This window comes from Drosophila innubila, assembly GCF_004354385.1.
Source record: "Drosophila innubila isolate TH190305 chromosome 2L unlocalized genomic scaffold, UK_Dinn_1.0 5_B_2L, whole genome shotgun sequence".
Taxonomy (NCBI): domain Eukaryota; kingdom Metazoa; phylum Arthropoda; class Insecta; order Diptera; family Drosophilidae; genus Drosophila; species Drosophila innubila.
The window spans coordinates 4,938,421-4,956,945 of NW_022995373.1; the positions used below are offsets into that span (position 1 = coordinate 4,938,421).

An 18,525-nucleotide genomic window follows, 5' to 3' on the forward strand; every position below is an offset into this window, starting at 1 on the left:
GTAGCAACATTATTAAAATTATCAGATATTCAGAATACCTGACTGTTGCCCTTGATGCACTTGCATCATATTTAAAGTATATTGCATTAAATTATTCTTTTTTCTTTAGAGGATCCTACTGCAAATATAGCTATGGCAGTTCCCTTTGTTCAATGATATCAATTCGAATTGGTGTGCCCTTTTCCGCCAAGGAAGACTTTAGGCCACAACCTGCCTCTAAATAGATCCCGTACGTTTTTAAAACACATTTTGTTTGTTTATTTATTTTAAAGCAAGAGACATACATAAATAAAGACATACGTATGGTCAGGCACTTCGCAATGATTTTTCTAGATCGTTTCCAATCCGACAAAAGTTGATAATCTTTTGAACATCAAAGATTCTGCTTTTAGCAACAAAATTAGATCAAAATCTAATTATGATTGACAAACAATTTGTAAGCAGAGTAAAACTGCTCTGTAAATGCTAAATGCTAACTATAAAGTCACTTACTTATCGATAGCCCCGATTTTTTTTTTATTAAATGTACATCCTTAAGAAGTGAATGAGTATTATTCAGTTCATGATTAATTGAAAAAACATTGTAATAATAATAAATTCGTTTTCAAGAACAAAGTAACATATACTCGAGCTGTTGTGTTGTGTTTATTGAACATGTTTTTTCGTTATTTTCAGATGCTTAAGCAGAAGTTAAAGTTTCTTAAACTGATAAGATCAAACGCAATACAAATTAAAAATATTTTCTAACAAGCAAGGTTGAAGTGCTTATTGACCATGCTTATATAATATATTGTCATCAGTTGATACCAATGAATGAAACATTTTCGAATCAGTCGTTTGATTTTATAGCTCCTGCCCATTGAATATGTACAAAAATTAAATAAAATGGTTTTATGTAATGTATGCAACAGGATTAAGAAAGCCTTTTCATTTTTATAAAGTATAAAAATTTTTGATCCATAACAGTAGCATAGTCGATTATGTCTGTTGGTCAAAATAAAATGAAAACCCTACTTTGTATTCATAGCTGTGTGATCATTTACACACTGGCGCTACTTAAAATCATTGCAATATTGTTCTATTAAGTACATAAATATTTATAAGCCAACGATGATTGCAAAGCAACTTTATTTTTAACAAGACAACACCTTTAGCTACTTTGGAAAAATATTGCAAGCAGGCGAATAATTTACTATCAGCCACTGCCTTAAGCATACTGCCTGTATTTAAATGTGGTCATTCATATGTTAGTGAACCCAAATTTTTATATAAAATTGTTTTACCGAATCTTCTCAGTACATTAATCACAGGTCACCAAATGTACATTATTCTTAAAGATATTGATTGATACATGCAATTAGTTAATTTTTAATTAAATTTTTCATAGATCATCGATGTAGAATCTCACAAATTTAGAGAGTAGGAACTGAGATCAAACACAATGATCTTGATAAACCAGTTAACACAACGAAATCAAATAGGATACTTATTTAGTTAGATATATTTTTATTTTAAGAATAATTATTTTGCTATTAAAAATTGTCAATTAACCGTAAAGACTTTATATTATTTTTTTCATAACTTGAATGTTTTTTTTTTTTAATCAAGAAAATCTAAGCAAAGAAATTTCTATATACATTTAAAAATCAAGTACAAGCCATTGTCAAGGCTTATTAAAAATTTCATCTGCAATCTATATTAACGCAAAACAATACAATCTATAAAACTTTTATTTTTATTATTAATTAAAAATTGTAATGCTCGACTACAGCAGTAATTACCTTGATTCGAATGTGGTATACGAGAACCTGAATATTATAGCTAGTTCACTATCTTATAAATGTATGTATGAATATACTAAGCTTATTCATATAGCTGGACACACGGAAATGGATGATTATTCTGATCGATAACACTAGGCAACAGCCATAAAATTACAAGAACCAAACCAACATTTTTGGATGGATTTGGGGCCCCATATGACAAAAAACATTTTTTTTTAAGGTAAGATTTTATTTTTTTTAAATTTTTTTTTAAATCTATCTTTTTTTCGTACCTTAGAGGTGCAACCACATTTGTCATCATTACTCGAGAATGACAAAACCGATTTTCAAAAGCTTTACTTTTTCTGAAAACTAATAAATATATATAATTCAATAAAAAATTTTCGAATTAAGAAAATTATGATATTTTGTTTAGCTTATTTTAATTTTTTTTGTTTACAATTCAAGGAAAAGTCGAAAAAATTAATTACATTTATTGTTATTTACAAAGCTGCATTAATAACGCGTCGTTTAAGATATGATTCATTCAAATCCATGGAGAGGCGGCTAAGTAATTAGCATATAAACAATGAGAAAAGTTTTACGCAAAGGTTGATTTTCGACTGTTCGGTCCCGTGGAAGCTACATGTTATAGTGGTCTGATTCCAACCAAATTTGGACAGGTATTAAAAGGAAATACGAGGTTTATAATTTGTAAGTTTGGTACAGATAACTTTAAAAATAATAAAGTTTTTTATACTAAAGGTTGCTTATCGACCGTTCGTATCGATCGTTCCTATGGCAGCTATATGATATAGTGGTCCGATTTCTACCAAATTTTAGTAGGATGTAATGGGCAATTAAAGATACCCAATTTATGAGTTTGATTGAGATATCTCCAAAAACAAAAAAGTTTTTATACTAAATCTTGATTTTCTACCGTTTGGCCCTATGGCAGCTATATGATATAGTTGACCGATTTAAACCAACTTCGGTAAGTTATGAATATTAGAGTGGGTCATTTTTTTTTCGTGACAAAGCGGTTATGAAATTCGTAATCTGCGATGAATTCTAAGATGAATTGCCCAAGAAACCATATGCTTAAAATAAATATCGAGCTTCCACTTTTTTCGAGGAAGTTGTCGTGTGTTTTGTATGGCGAAACTGTCTGTTAGGTAAAACTTAGCTCAAAAAAAAAAAAGTAAGAAACCACAGATAGAGGCCGAATTATAATGAATTTAGAGATAAGAATTAGTTGGCGATCTTAACTAGTTTTTTTTAAATTGAATTTTAAACATAAGCACTTTTGTCAAGTTTCAATAAAAAAGTAAACTTTGCATTAATTTTAAAATTCAATTAAAAAGAGAACGCCAAGTTATTCTTATCTTTTAATTCATCATAAATCGCCCTCTATTTGGGTTTTTAATTTTTTTTTTTCGTTTTAGAGGAAAGTTATACCTAACGGACAATTACCAATATATGAAATAGTTATAACTTTTCTGTAAAAAGTGGAAGCTCGATATTAATTTTAGACCCATGGTTTCTTTTGCAATTCTTCTTAGAATTCATCGCAGATTACGAATTTCATTACCGCTTTGTGCATTTTTTTTTAAATCCATACAAATTGACCCACTCTTATGCATACTCTATGAGTTTAGTTAAGATATCTTAAAAAACAAAAATGTTTTTCTTAATAAAGCTTGATTTTAGACCGATCGGTCCTATGGCAGCTATATGATAGTGAACAGACTCGAACCAAAATTGGTGAAGATGTCAAGGACAATATAGAATACACAATTTGTGAGTAAGGTTAAAATATCTTAGAAAATAAAAGAGTTTTTCATACTAAAGGTGTATTTTTGACCGATCGATCTTATTGAAAAGTCAACCGATTTAACCAAATTCAAAAAATCATACTTTTCTTAATTCAAAAATTGATTGCTCTAAAGCTACTGGTTTAAATCTTAGACTGAGTATAAATGAAATATTTATTTGCTTTCAGAAAAAGTAAAGCTTTTAAAAATCGGGTTTGGCATTATTGATGACAAATGTGGACGAACCTCTGAAAAAAGTAATAAAAAAAAGACAAATTTTAAAATTCTAAAAAAAAATCTCACCCTAAAAAACAAATGTTTTTCGACATATGGGGCTAGAAATCTTTCCAAAAAAGTGGGTTTGGTTCTTGTAATAGCAAAAAATTTCAAATTCGTTGCCTTGTGTAATTTGCCGGGAAATGTATTAATTTGCCTGTTGCATACATTTGCACTCTTTCACATCCAATTTTAAATGCCAGTTTTAATGGATGGTAGATATAAAAGTAGAAATAAATTGTTAAGTGTTGGCTGCAAATAAAATAATCCGATTTCAACTGAACATTGTAAAGAGAAATATAAGAAATACATAAGTAGTAGTCTGAATTTGATTGACCAAGGTATCAGTAATAACATCGCATTTCTTAATAAAACAAATTATTAAGCGAACGTTCTAGACATAATAAGTAAAATTTTCCGGCCGGATGTGACAAATCTATGTACGAAGATTTATTAGCATAAAAATTAGTAACTTCCACACTACATAGATGGCATAGAAAATATAGCCAGCCAGACAAACATGGCTTCTTCGCCTTAGCTTATAACAAAATTATTATACATACACATCACAAGAAATACAAGTAAATGCAAGTTTAGAACAGTTAAAATGTAGGAAAAAATATAATTGAATATTCACTAACTTTAGACAAAAAAAATAATTGATCAACTTGTGTTGTATTTGTTGCTCTCTTGCTTTAATTTTAAGGCTTTTTACCAAGAGATAGACAAGGGAGTTTGTTAAATTTTTAAAGTTATTCAAGAATAAAAAATATACAAGAGCAATATATAGGTGGATAAAAATTTATTTTGATTACTATATTTATACTCATACAAAAAATGTAAGCAAAATTAAATTTAAAATCTAAGTATGTAAGTATTCAAATACTCTTGGCTAATAAGAATACAAAAGGAACAGGATAAATCACAAAAAATAAAATTTTTGTGGGAAGGCATTCTTTTCTTTTTTATTTTTAAAATATTTTGTATTAAATTTAAATACATGTATATACACACATTAGCTAAAATATTTTTAATGAAAATTATATATTCACACATAGAGTTAATTAATACATACATGCTTAGAGTTTACAATAAACCGAAGTAAAAAAAACCGTTCAGCAATTATGTGTAACAGGGAGGACATATCGGCCCGAGAAAGTTTAAAAATACAAGTAAATTTTCTGTCTGACCGTCTGCCTGTCTGTACCTATAAATAAGTCAATATAATTGAGCATAACAGCTAGGGAGGCCAAATTCGCTATAAAGGTTCTTGTTTACCATGCTAGGATCAAGTTTGGATGCGTACCCCTGTACTAGCCTTTAATTTTGTCTCCCTTTTATGTTTCCAAAGCTATTTAACCAGAAAATAATATTAATATTGGATATGTTGTTAAATAAACTATTAGATGTAGTGCATTGTAGAGGAGGAAATAATTGTGTTTGAAAATCGCTTAGTCGAGCACTGAACTGGAGACATTATTTTGTTGAGCAACCCTGGAGGTTTCCAATAACAGTTTGATTTTAATTTACATTGATAATAAATCTAGGAAACTTAAGCCGTAAATTATGCAAAAATTAATCTGAATAGTCTTGTATACACATATACCTCCAAATGCATACATATGTGCTTATGTGTGTCGTATACTTGAAATTATCATACAAAATGTGAAATAGAAAGTTAACATTATAATTAATAAGTCAAAATGTTAGTTTAAAGTTCATATGGATTTGTTACTTAATAAAGTTGGACATAAAAAACAATGGATCTATTATATTCACTTATCTAAATTAAAGGGAGAAAACAAATTGGTAAGTACAATAGATACATTGAATGTTTATTTATTTAACGTCAACTAAGCGCTGTCGATAGCAAAGATTAACAATTAAAGTAAAACAAATTTTTTAAGACTTTTATATGTCTTGCACTTCACTTCTTTGCAGTCTATTATTTAAATTAAAATAAACACAAATAAAATTGTAGAGAAAACTAACAGAAAAGTTTCAATTCAAGGTCTGAAATTCCTATTCCTATTCCTACTCTGAAAGTCAAATCCTTTTCATAAAGTGTTGCATAGCTGACAAACTGACGCAAGGCTGCAAAGCTACAAATGAGATGTCAGAGAACGATCAGAAATTATCTCTCCTTTTAAGATTTCCACATACATATTTTGTACTCATTCGCGTCCCCACATTTAAAAAAAGGTGGCTTTTGAAAAATTTAAGATAACTAGACAAAAGATTGGGGGCAATGAGCAGGTAAATCCTGGTTACTACTTTTTGCATTCAGCAGAATATTCCGACCGAATTTTGGAATCGGTATCAAAAAAAAAAATGTATCGTACATATAATGTGATAATTGATACTGATTACTGATACTTAACGATAAACAACAGTTTTCGTGTTTTCCAAATAGTTCGACTTTTCCTCGAATTTTAAAGTAAAAAAGCTGAAAAATAACTAAGCAAACATTCACCATTTTCTTATATCTTATAAATGAAATATAGATATATTCATTAACTTTTAAAAAAATAAATCTCTCGAAAATCGTTTTTGGCATTCTCGAGTAATGATGACAAATGTGGGCGCACCTCTGAAAAAAGTATTAAAAAAATGAGCCAATTTTTAAAAAATTTTAAATTTTTTTCACCATAGAAAAAAAAATGTTTTTCGTCGTTTGGGGCCCCATATCTATAAAAAAGTAGGTTTAGCTCTTGTAAAAGCCAAAAAGTTCAAATTTGTTGCCTAGTGTTATCCATGGCCCTAACTTCTGCATTGGATCTTTTATTTCTATGGACCTCTGCTACTCTAATATCAGGGTTAAGACTTCTAGACCGACCACGCTGTGTATTGTTTCCCTGTTCTTCCTGCCTTACAATTCGATCCTGTCGAGCATCAGATCTACCTTGAGTATTAACTGCTTGCACTTTTGCCCTAAGTCTGGTATTGTACCGTCGCCTGAAGAGCGCCGCTGCGTGTTATAAATTTGTTTTTCGGCCCTAAATTCTTCGTCTGCTTTATAGCATTAATTTCAGTGCTGCTAGAATCTCTAAAACAAAAATAGCTAGATTTTAATAAAAAGGTGCTTAAAATTGATAAAAATGTTGTAAAAATTGCCAGAGAAATTGCTACCCTGAGCCCATTGAAAATGGGCAAAAAAGGGAATAATGTGTTTGGCAGAATGTATGTAACAGGCAGAAGGAGGGGTGGCAGACCCCATAAAGTATATATATTCTTGATCAGCCGAGACGATTTAGCCCTGTCCGTCTGTTTGAACGCGTCGATCTCAGATACTATAAGTGCTAGAGACTTCAAATTTGTCATGAAGGTTCCTGAATACCATACGCAGGTCAAGTATGTTTCCAATTTTAGGTACAACGCCCCCTTCGCCCACAAATTGCACAAAACGAATTACAGGCGCAATTTTTGACATAGCACTCCCTTACTGAACAATCAGTTGAGAAGTATGCGTATTAAACGACCCTAAAAATTTCAAAGCGATTGACCCATAAATAAAGTAGTTATTTTGGAATTTACGTTTAATTCAATAATTACATTTGCATGGCAAATCAAACCTGAGAGCCAGACAGCATGTTCACGTTTGTATGCAAGGCGCGCACAAAGACAGTTCGAATTAGTACCCATTTAGAATTAAGCGAATTACCAAAAAGAATTAAGCGATAAGCAAAAATATTATCGATATCATGTAATGAAAATCCCACAAAAAAAACCTCTAAACGAGGTAAAAGTCTAGTGACGAAAGCAATTTCTAGATCCAAAATTTCTGATATCCAATTTTGTGACGAACAAAATTCAGTTTAATCTAAAAATTTTAAATAAAAATATAAATAAATATAAAAAAACGAAAATTGGCATTGTGCACTGTGAGTAAAAAGGGTGATCTTCTTTGTACATAAAAATAACTTTTTGCGCAGTGCCGAATGCCAATTTTCGTTTTTTTATATTAATTTATATTTTTATTTAAAATTTTTAGATTAAACTGAATTTTGTTCGTCACAAAATTGATATCAGAAATTTTGATCTAGAAATTGCTTTCACTAGACTTTACCTCGTTTAGAGGTTTTTTTGTGGATATCAGAAATTTTGCAATTGCTTTTGCTTTTGACATTGTAACTTTATCATTAATGCAAGCAAATAGTAAAATATAAAAATTTAGTTGTTGAACGTATTTCATATTTAAAAAATTTTTTTTCTTTAATTATAAAGAAAAACTAGCGGGCTCCGCCCCCTGCTTGCTTTGCTCGCGTTGTTACAGTCGAGCATACTCTACTGTCGGAGACCCCGAATTTACTATGAAAAAAAAAAAGTTTTTCATACTAAGACTTGGATTTCACCCGATCGGTCCTATGACAGCTATATGATATAGTGGTTCCGATTAGAACCAACTTTGTTCAGGATATATAAGTCTTAAATAAATGCATATTCTATTAGTTTGGTTACGATATCTAGTAAAACAAAAAAGTTTTTCATACTAAGACTTAATATTGGACCGATCGGTCCTATGACAGCTATATGATATAGTGGTCCGATTTGAACCAACTTTGGCCAGGATATATAAAACCAAGATAAATGCATATTGTATTAGTTTGGTTAAGATTTCTCATTAAACAAAAAAGTTTTTCATACTAAAACCTAATTTTGACCCGATCGGTCATATGACAGCTATATGATATAGTGGTCCGATTTGAACCAACTTTGGTCAGAATATATAAAACCAAGTTAAATGCATATTGTATCATTTTGGTTGAGATATCTCATAAAACCAAAAAGTTTTTCGTGCTAAAACGTGATTTTCGACCGATAGATAATTGTATTTATTCACTTAAAAGGTAATATCTTCCAAACCTCTCAACCAAAATTTATGTTTCATATACCAAAAAACGCGAAATTGTACGTATTACAACATATTAAAATTTAACGTTAGAGACGTTTTGTCAGAAATTGCCTTAATGTAAGCTAAAAAACTTTATTTCACCTTTAAAATGTTATCTGAGTACTTAAGAAAAAAGTTTAAAGGTACGCCTAAAAGCCCTCAAACACACCTTTCCAATGATATATAGAACATATCTGTAGCTTCTGTGGCTTGGAAACTGTTGAGGTTTAGCGGGATTTAGCGTTTTCCCGCTAAACTAGCGGGAAATTGAAAAAGTCGTAGAACAAACATTTCTAGATTTTTGAAAAGGAATCAATCCCCATCATTACATTTAAGCTTCTTTAGCGCTTTGATGCAAACAGACAAACAGACAAACAAACTGACTTTTCATTTCATTTTGAGAAGTCCACTAAAATTTTCAAATTTATTTATCTTTTGAACCAGTTATCGGATTTGGGTGATTGAGGTATCAATCGACGCGTATTTTTAATTAGAATTTTTAAAAAATAAAAAATTTTACCAAAAGCCCCAACGGCCCCATAAGCTGCAATTATCAAAATTTTCCCTCCCACTTACACCCCGTATCTCATGACCCAGGTTGGTTAAAAAAAGTTTTAGTACGCCATTTTGTAAGTTAGAACTAAACCTGTCGATCGGTATATAACTCGATCTGATCGGACAGTCGTAGCAAATTTTCCAACTTAGCTGTATATATAGTTAGTCGCCTTTCGCACCCTTCGTGCTGCTTTCGTCACTAACGCGAACTGCCGTCCGCAGTGATGTTAATGTATAATTTATGTATACAAATATACAATTTAATTAAAATATAATTGTGTTAATATATAAATATGTATTTTTGCATGGCAAAAATCAGCAGAAGCTGATAGCTATGCATGAAATTGCATGAAAAAAAAAAACGATCATTTTGCAGCACTACTTTTGCATCTTTGCCGAGCACTGAATGCCGCAAAATAATAATTTTAATTATTAATATTTCCGATTCCTTACACATATATATAATAAGTATCTGCTTATTATCGTTTTAAAAAAAAACTTAGCATTTTCCGCCTTAAGAATCTCATAAAATTAGACATTGTCTTTTATTTCAAATTTCGCGCGCACTGCAGCAGCCTTTGGCAGGCTCGAATTTGTTGCGTAAGAGCACTAAGCAAATAACCTATAGAGAAGTCATCCCATACAACTGTCTCAGCCCATGACACTGGGTACTGAAAGTGTTTCGATTCAGTTGGCTGGCCGAGCTCGTTGCTGGCACAGCAAACGAAACACAAAACATGCGTGCTATGAAATACCCTATAGCTATAAAAAATAATTGTCTTTAATATTTTATAAAGAAAAACATCGTAAATCTTATAATTTTATAAATTTAGATAATAAAAAATATGCGATGTGTTGTTTTTATAATTTTAAATATTTATTTGCGCTTGAAATTTCTTCATTAAAAAATTTATTTGTACAGGGTATTAGAGCTTACATACAAATTTTAAAGGGAAGCAACTTATAAACAAAGCGATGTTGTCAATTCTCTCAGCAGCCCATACATATGCACACACTTATTGTTAGATGCACGCGTACATAGAGATAAGCCTGCGCGCCCAAATACATCTCTCTCTGTCTGGCTCCATAGGGACAAGTATGTGCAAAGAGGGCGAGAGATGAATATTCTCATTTTGTATGACTTTTCGACGCGCGCTGCTTGCGCGCTAACAGAGCACTATGGGGAATTTGAGCAGTTTTATAAAATTAATTAATAACTTGTAAACTGAGAAAGATATTCTGATATTGTTTTTTTAGTATTATTATAATTTGTTGTTGGAAACGCCACTGATCCATATTACTGCCATTTAGCAAAAAAATAGTGATTTTAAGCATTATTTTATTAAATATAATTTATATGAAAAACAAGGGGGCTGCGCCCCCTGCTCGCTCGCCTACCCCCGGCTCCTGATCGCGGTGAGGTGCTACAGTCGAGCGCGCTCGACAGTAGGATACCCTGAGCCCATGTACTTTCTTTTATAAAAGTTGATTGTTGCCCATTTTCAATGGGCTCAGGAATCAAAAATTACACGCGAAACTATGAACAACTTTCGGTTTTCTTAAATCACTGTGCTTATCTGCAGACTACGTTATTAATGTGAACTATACATCACTCGATTACGATTACGACTTGCGATTTACCAATTTATCAATTTCTTATTAATTTTAAATAAGTTTAATATAATAAACTTTAATATAATAAACTTATTTAAAACTAATTAGAAATTGATAAATTGGTAAATCGCAAGTCGTAATCGTAATCGCTTGCAATCGATGTAGCGTGTGTCAAGAGTAGCCACAAACTACAACTTTGCTCAGCCTGCAATCTGGCAGGCGGGAAATTGAAAAACTCGTAAAACAAACATTTCTAGATTTTCAAAGAGGAATAAATCCCCATCATTTCATCTTAGCTTTTTTAGCGCTTTGATACAAACAGACAAACAAAGAAACTAACTTTTCATTTCATTTTGAGAAGTCCACTAAAAATTTCAAATTTATTTATCTTTTGAACCAGCTAACGGATTTGGGTCATCGAGGTATCAATCGACGCGTATTTTTGATAAGAATTTTTAAAAAATAAAAATTTTACCAAAAAGCCCCAACGGCTCCACAAGCTGCGATTATACAAATTTTTCCCCTCCCACTTACACCCCCGTATCTCATGACCCAGGTGAATTAGAAAAAGTTTTAGTATGCCATTTTGTAAGTTAGGACTAAACCTTTCGATCAATATATAACTAGATCTGATCGGAGAGTCGTAGCAAATTTTCCAACTTAGCTGTATATATAGTTAGTCGCCTTTCGCACCCTTCGTGCTGTTTTCGTCAGTAACGCGAACTGCCGTCCGCAGTGATCAAAACGTTTTCGAAACCGAGTTCCAAAAGTAAAAAGAAGTCCATTTCGGTCGGAATTGGGAATACTTTTTGAAAACGTTCGGAAATTAAAACAGGCCTGTATATCTTTTTTTAAACTTGGTACGCATGTTCCTGGATACTGACAACAGAACGATCGGTCTTTACTAATGCTTAATTTACGACCTATCCTATGATATAAAATTTACATTCCGAAAGTGAATCGGTTAAGTTTTGACAAGGCTATAAGATTTTAAAGCTTTCGAAAATGGCTCATTACGGTTACTGTTAATAGTACTTACCAAAATCAGCATATAAAATTAGCAATTGTTTAAATTCTGTCATGTCAGTTACATTTATTTTTCAGTTTTTTTTCGATTCATATCTGTTTTAAAATGATGCAAAAATTTGTCGTTCTGTTAAACGAATTTTGGTTTTTTATTTTTTATTTTTGCATTTGTAGTCCCCTAAAGAGACTGTAATTCTAATCCAGCAATAAAAACAAAAAAGCCAGCAGCTGGAAAAATGAAAACAATGTTGACCTGATATCGAGAGAACGTTTTCGACCGCCATAAGAAACTAATAACATCTTAGATTTTTGATTAAAGCACCTCAATCAGACCAAGATAAGAATGCCAAAAATTTTTTAGCAATTATGGTTCAATTAATCTAATTGTAAATTTTAGTGGATTAGTTGAAAATGTGCAGAGCGTGTAGTAGTTTCGTCTTTCTGTTGCTGGGCTGTCTGTGGCTGTGTGTCTTTTCTGCACCACACAGCATACCACGGGTGGAAACTGATCCGGAGTTGACAGCGGGATATTTTCAGGGTGACATGGACGTGGACTTTCTACGGAATGGCGAAATAGCTCCAACTCGTCACTGGCCTAATGCCACAGTCTACTACAAAATTGATAAGGAGTTTGGTGGGTTGTATGACAAATAAAAAATTCATATTTTCCATTTCAATAATTGATTATTTTAGGCGCTCCATATGTGGCATATATTGAAATAGCCATGAAGTTCATTGAGCGCGTCTCCTGCATAAGATTTCTTCCTGCCTTTGAGGAGACTTTGGACTATGTTTATATTATCGTCTCCAGCTCGAGCTGTGGCTCCAAGGTTGGTTATCGTGGCGGTGAACAGACAATAAAATTAACACCCGGCACTTTGGACAGCGGTTGCTTTAAATTGGGCACCATTCAACACGAACTACTTCACACCTAGGGCTTCCATCATCAACAATGCTCCCCAAATCGTGATGAGTTTGTCCAAATTGTCGAAGAAAACATCACCGAGGGCAAGGAGAATAATTTCCAAAAGTATGAGGAAGATCGTGTGGGTGATTTTGATGTGGCCTACGACTACGGCAGCATTCTCCATTATAGCTCAATGGCCAGGACACGAGGAGGGGGCCAAGGGAACAAGTGGATTTGCGGCCATTACATCTTTGGTCTGGGACAACTGCAACTGAGCCATGGACTCAAAATCTACACTCAGAAAAAAAACTCAAGATTTCCATACTTAAACTGAGTAACTGAAAAGCTGACTAAGTTCGGTAATTCCAAAACTGAGTACAAATATCTTATTTCTAACTCATTTTTGCAATAAGGAAAATCTTAAAATGCTAATTTTCTGGAATACTTTAAGTGCGCTTTGGGATTAATTGCAGTCTTCAAACGATCCAAATATACGAGTTGAAGTACATTAAAATTTAACTGATAGATGTACTTTCTAGTAAAAAAAATTCTCTCTTATTTAGTTCATTTCAATCTTGAAACACTATTTTAAGTATACACAAGAAATTTACATAATATTAGTGTGAAAAGCTCTGTTACCTCTATGGAGGTATATCAAAAAAACTCATAGTTTTTATATTTGGCATGGTTAAAGTTCGGTTAAACTCTTTGTACTGACTGACTGGGCTACTGATCACAACCCAAACCGTAAGACATAGAGAGTTAAATTTTCACACAACATAGGAAATGAATTGTGTCGTGCAATAAGTCGGCGTTTTTCGAAATTTGAATTGCACGGGGGTCAAATCCGAGGTCACGCATTGAATAAATTAAAATTATAAAAATAACTAAATTTTTGAATTTTGGAGCACCGGAAGCTCAAGGTGTGCTGTTAAGTAGCCTCGAGTCCCGAGTCAACGTCGCGTCCTGGTTAACGATCAACTTGTAGCAACTGGCAACTAGCAACCGGACTTGAAGTTTTTTCGATGCAGATGCAACGGATGGAAGTGTTTCATTCAACCAGCGAGTGTATTTCTCTCCCTATCCCTATCACTTCATCTTGAAATGCAGCCACAATCTCTTTATGACTAATTCATTGCCAGTTCAACAGCTGTTTTACTGCAGGATATAACTGCTAGCTATCTTAAATCCTTACTGAGCTGGATTAAGTCTTTTCTATAAATTTCTTGGAAATAAAATCCATTAAGAAGTGAACTTATGTCAAATAGCAGAGTTATAAATTAAAATTGTTTTTTTTTTTTATTTTATTGAATGAAACGTTTAAACAAAATATCAGTTTGTCGTCATGTCAAGCTTTTTTGTTCACAAGAAAATATATATAAATCTCATTTGTCATTTGTCCCAGGCACAGTTGTCGGTCGACTAAAGTAAAGCAAGTGATCATAAGGTGATAAGTTCAACATTGTTATCATTTTCCCCACGTGCTGATTTTTTGTTTCGCTCTCACAGCAACAAAAAGCCATCAATGTAAAGATTAATAATACACATTTAATCATTAGTTCATTGAAATCCAGACACTTCAGTTGATAATCTGAAACAAAGTCAACCTTAAGCACATATTCGCAGTTATTAAGCCCTTGCTATTTATTGAGAACTTTAAGATTTAAAGATCTGTGAAATTCTAATATTTTATTTGATTGTATTTTTCCTTATTAAATGTTTCTTACTTGAGCAATTACAGATCGATAACATTCAGATAATTTAGCAAACTAACGAAATGCATAATTTTAGAGTTAATATGATTATCCTTAGCAAATTTATCGTATAATTCATCGAGGAAATCGTCAGTGTATCCAGCTTCTTTGGCCACACGTATCATTCCAGTAGCCCTACTCTGAAATTCAGCTAATCGATCTTCAGCAAATTCGTTCACCTCCATCAGTTTTGGGATAAAGACCTTCGCTACTGGACTATCTTCTCGATATTTAGACAAAATTTCGACAAAATCCCGTTCAAACGTAAAAACTTGCTTGGCATTTTGTGCCAAGCTTTCATTTCGGTTTTCCCAATGATCGACAAAATGCTGCATCTTTTCCATATCCGGTGGTTCAATCAAATTGTTGTCTAGAATCGTTTTGGCCATGGGAAAGGTTCGCCTTACAGCCTCCTGGCCCATCCTCATAAAAGTCTGCTCAGCAGCGTCCTTTAGCTCATCCTTGAAATTGCTGACTGGAACAGCACTCACGATGACCTGCAATCACTTCAAGTATTATAATATCATACTTTGTCCCTGTTCTTTTAAGGGTACATACCAAGAGAGCGAGACTGACTGTGACGAGAATAATACGCATTCTTATTAGTTTAAAAAACACACTAAAATCAGAATGCCATTCACCGGCTTATATATACGACTTGAAGAGATTATTCAAATTTACCCTGATAGTATAAATATGAATTTCGACATAATGTCAAAATTTGAGGCTATCAACAAATGTTTTTTTGACCCTATTAACCCAGAATCAACGAAATTTCCGTTCTATGAAAATCAAATAAATCTGTTTGTTATTTGTTCGTTGAATGCAAAACAGCAAATTAGGATTTTCTAGCAGATAAGACACCACATTATCGGGCCTCTTCCGAATTCCAAAAACGAGTGGAATTGCCGCAAATCAAGTTAATTGCTGTTCCGAATTTCGCAAACCGATAAGAATTGTCGTTTTGAAAACGTGTGTTGTTAAACGAGCGGACTCAAAAGTAAATGCTACAAAAAGCATTAAAATAATTCCCTTAAACACTAAACTGAAAATTTGAATAACCTTGAACATTTTCAAAATAGTTTAACATCACTACTTCAACTGTTTAAAGTTGAAGTATATTTTAAAAGAATTTTTAATAAACATCTATAAAATATTGCATACAAAACAAAACCGAGTGGCAATGACAATGTTGTTTTTATAATTTTAAATATTTATTTGCGCTTTAAATTTCTTCATTAAAAAAATTTTTTTAACAGGGTATTAGAGCTTACATACAATATTTAAAGGGAAGCAACTTATAAACAAAGCGATGTTGTCAATTCTCTCAGCAGCCCATACATATGCACACGCTGCTCATGTCTGCGCAAGTAACAGAGCACTATGGGGAATTTGAGCAGTTTTATAAAATTAATTAATAACTTGTAAACTGAGAAAGATATTCTGATATTGTTTTTTTAGTATTATTATAATTTGTTGTTGGAAACGCCACTGATCCATATTACTGCCATTTAGCAAAAAAATAGTGATTTTAAGCATTATTTTATTAAATATAATTTATATGAAAAACAAGGGGGCTCCGCCCCCTGCTCGCTTCGCTCGCCTACCCTGGCTCGCTTCGCTCGCGGTGAGGTGCGGCTACAGTCGAGCACGCTCGACAGTAGGATACCCTGAGCCCATGTACTCTTTTATAAAAGTTGATTGTTGCCCATTTTCAATGGGCTCAGGGTATCAAAAATTACACACGCGAAACTATGAACAACTTTCGGTTTTCTTAAATCACTGTGCTTATCACTGCAGACTACGTTATTAATGCCTCACTGAACTAATACATCACTCGATTACGATTACGACTTGCGATTTACCAATTTATCAATTTCTAATTAATTTTAAATAAGTTTAATATAATAAACTTTAATATAATAAACTTAATTAAAATTAATTAGAAATTGATAAATTGGTAAATCGCAAGTCGTAAGTGTCAAGAGTAGCCACAAACTACAACTTTGCTCAGCCTGCAATCTGGCAGCACCCATTTTCCTCTCTCACTCTCTCCCTCACGCAACAAATTCAAGCCTGCCAAAGGCTGCTGCAGTGCGCGCGAAATTTGAAATAAAAGGCAATGTCTAATTTTATGAGATTCTTAGAGCGGAAAATGCTAAGTTTTTACAACGACAATAAGCAGATACTTATTATATATATGTGTAAGGAATCGAAAATATTAATAATTAAAATTATTATTTTGCAGCTTTCAGTGCTCGGCAAAGATGCAAGAGTAGTGCTGCAAAATGATCGCTATTTCTCTCATGCAATTTCATACATAGCTATCAGCTTCTGCTGATTTTTGCCATGCAAAAATACATATTTATATATTAACACAATTATATTTTAATCAAATTGTATATTTGTATATACATAAATTATACATTAACATTTTCATTACATGATATCGATAATATTTTTGCTTATCGCTTAATTCTTATTTGGTACCCAAAAAAAAAATGGGTACTAATTCGTTCTGTCTTTGTGCGCGCCTTGCATACAAACGTGAACATGCTGTCTCGCCCGCACGTTTGATTTGCCATGCAAATGTAATTATTGAATTGAATGTAAACTCCGAAATAACTTCTTTATTTAAGGGTCAATCGCTTTGAAATTTTCAGGATCGTTTAATACGCATACTTCTCAACTGATTGTTCAGTTGGGGAGTGCTATGTCAAAAATTGCGCCTGTAAATCGTTTTTTTGCAATTTGTGGGCGAAGGGGGCGTGGAATCAAAAATTGGAAACAAACTTGACCTGCGTATGGTATTCACAAACCTGCATTCCAAATTTGAAGTCTCTAGCACTTACAGTCTCTGAGATCGACGCGTTCAAACAGACGGACAGACGGACAGACGGACGGACGGACAGACAGACGGACAGGGCTAGATCGACTCGGCTGTTGATCCTGATCAAGAATATACATACTTTGTGGGGTCTGCCACCCCTCCTTCTGCCTGTTAATACATTCTGCCAAACACATTATACCCTTTTTTTGCCAATTTTCAATGGGCTCAGGGTATAAAAATATATAATATAAAATAAAATTATGTTAAGATTTTCTGCATTTATGTTTGTGGCTGATGTGGTGTTTTGGTTCCTCTTCTATTCCGATCCAAGTGTAAAAGTTTAATTAGTTTTTATATTACACACTAGCTGTGTGAAAACTAAAGATTAATTAATTTTTAAATTATTTAACTATTTTTATATATTATTCAAATAATATTTAATAAAATAAAGCTTAAAATCACTATTTTTTTGCTAAATGGCAGTAATATGGGTCAGTGGCGTTTCCAACAACAAATAATAATAATACTAAGAAAAAACAATATCAGAATATCTTTCTCAGTTTTCAAGTTATTTATTAGTTTCATAAAACTGCTCAAATTCCCCATAGTGCTCTGTTAGCGCGCAAGCAGCGCGCGTCGAAAAGTCATACAAAATGAGAATATTCATCTCTCGCCCTCTTCGCACATACATGTCCTTATGTAGCCAGACAGAGAGAGATGTATTCGGGCGCGCAGGCTCATCTCTATGTATGCGTGCATCTTACAATAAGTGTGTGCATATGTATGGGCTGCTGAGAGAATTGACAACATCGCTTTGTTTATAAGTTGCTTCCCTTTAAAATTTGTATGTAAGCTCTAATACCCTGTACAAATAAATTTTTTAATGAAGAAATTTCAAGCGCAAATAAATATTTAAAATTATAAAAACAACACATCGCATATTTTTTATTATCTAAATTTATAAAATAATAAGATTTACGATGTTTTTCTTTATAAAATATTAAAGACAATTATTTTTTATAGCTATAGGGTATTTCATAGCACGCATGTTTTGTGTTTCGCTTGCTGTGCCAGCAACGAGCTCGGCCAGCCAAC

General features: G+C 32.7%; 2 protein-coding genes across 2 annotated transcripts; one reads left to right on the forward strand and one right to left on the reverse strand.

The window, feature by feature from the left end:
- The first annotated feature begins 12,350 nt into the window (after window positions 1-12,350).
- LOC117782614 (seminal metalloprotease 1-like) lies at window positions 12,351-13,338 on the forward strand. The gene is given in 2 exon segments (XM_034619635.1): window positions 12,351-12,573; window positions 12,633-13,338. Coding segments are annotated over 2 exon segments (771 nt in total). The 3' UTR covers window positions 13,181-13,338.
- A 1,170-nt stretch (window positions 13,339-14,508) lies between these two features.
- LOC117782584 lies at window positions 14,509-15,235 on the reverse strand. The gene is made up of 2 exons (XM_034619607.1): window positions 15,159-15,235; window positions 14,509-15,097 (listed from the first exon to the last, which is right to left on the reverse strand). The coding sequence occupies exons 1-2, from the start codon at window positions 15,195-15,197 to the stop codon at window positions 14,582-14,584; spliced, it is 555 nt and encodes a 184-aa protein (XP_034475498.1). The 5' UTR covers window positions 15,198-15,235; the 3' UTR covers window positions 14,509-14,581.
- Window positions 15,236-18,525: the final 3,290 nt, after the last annotated feature.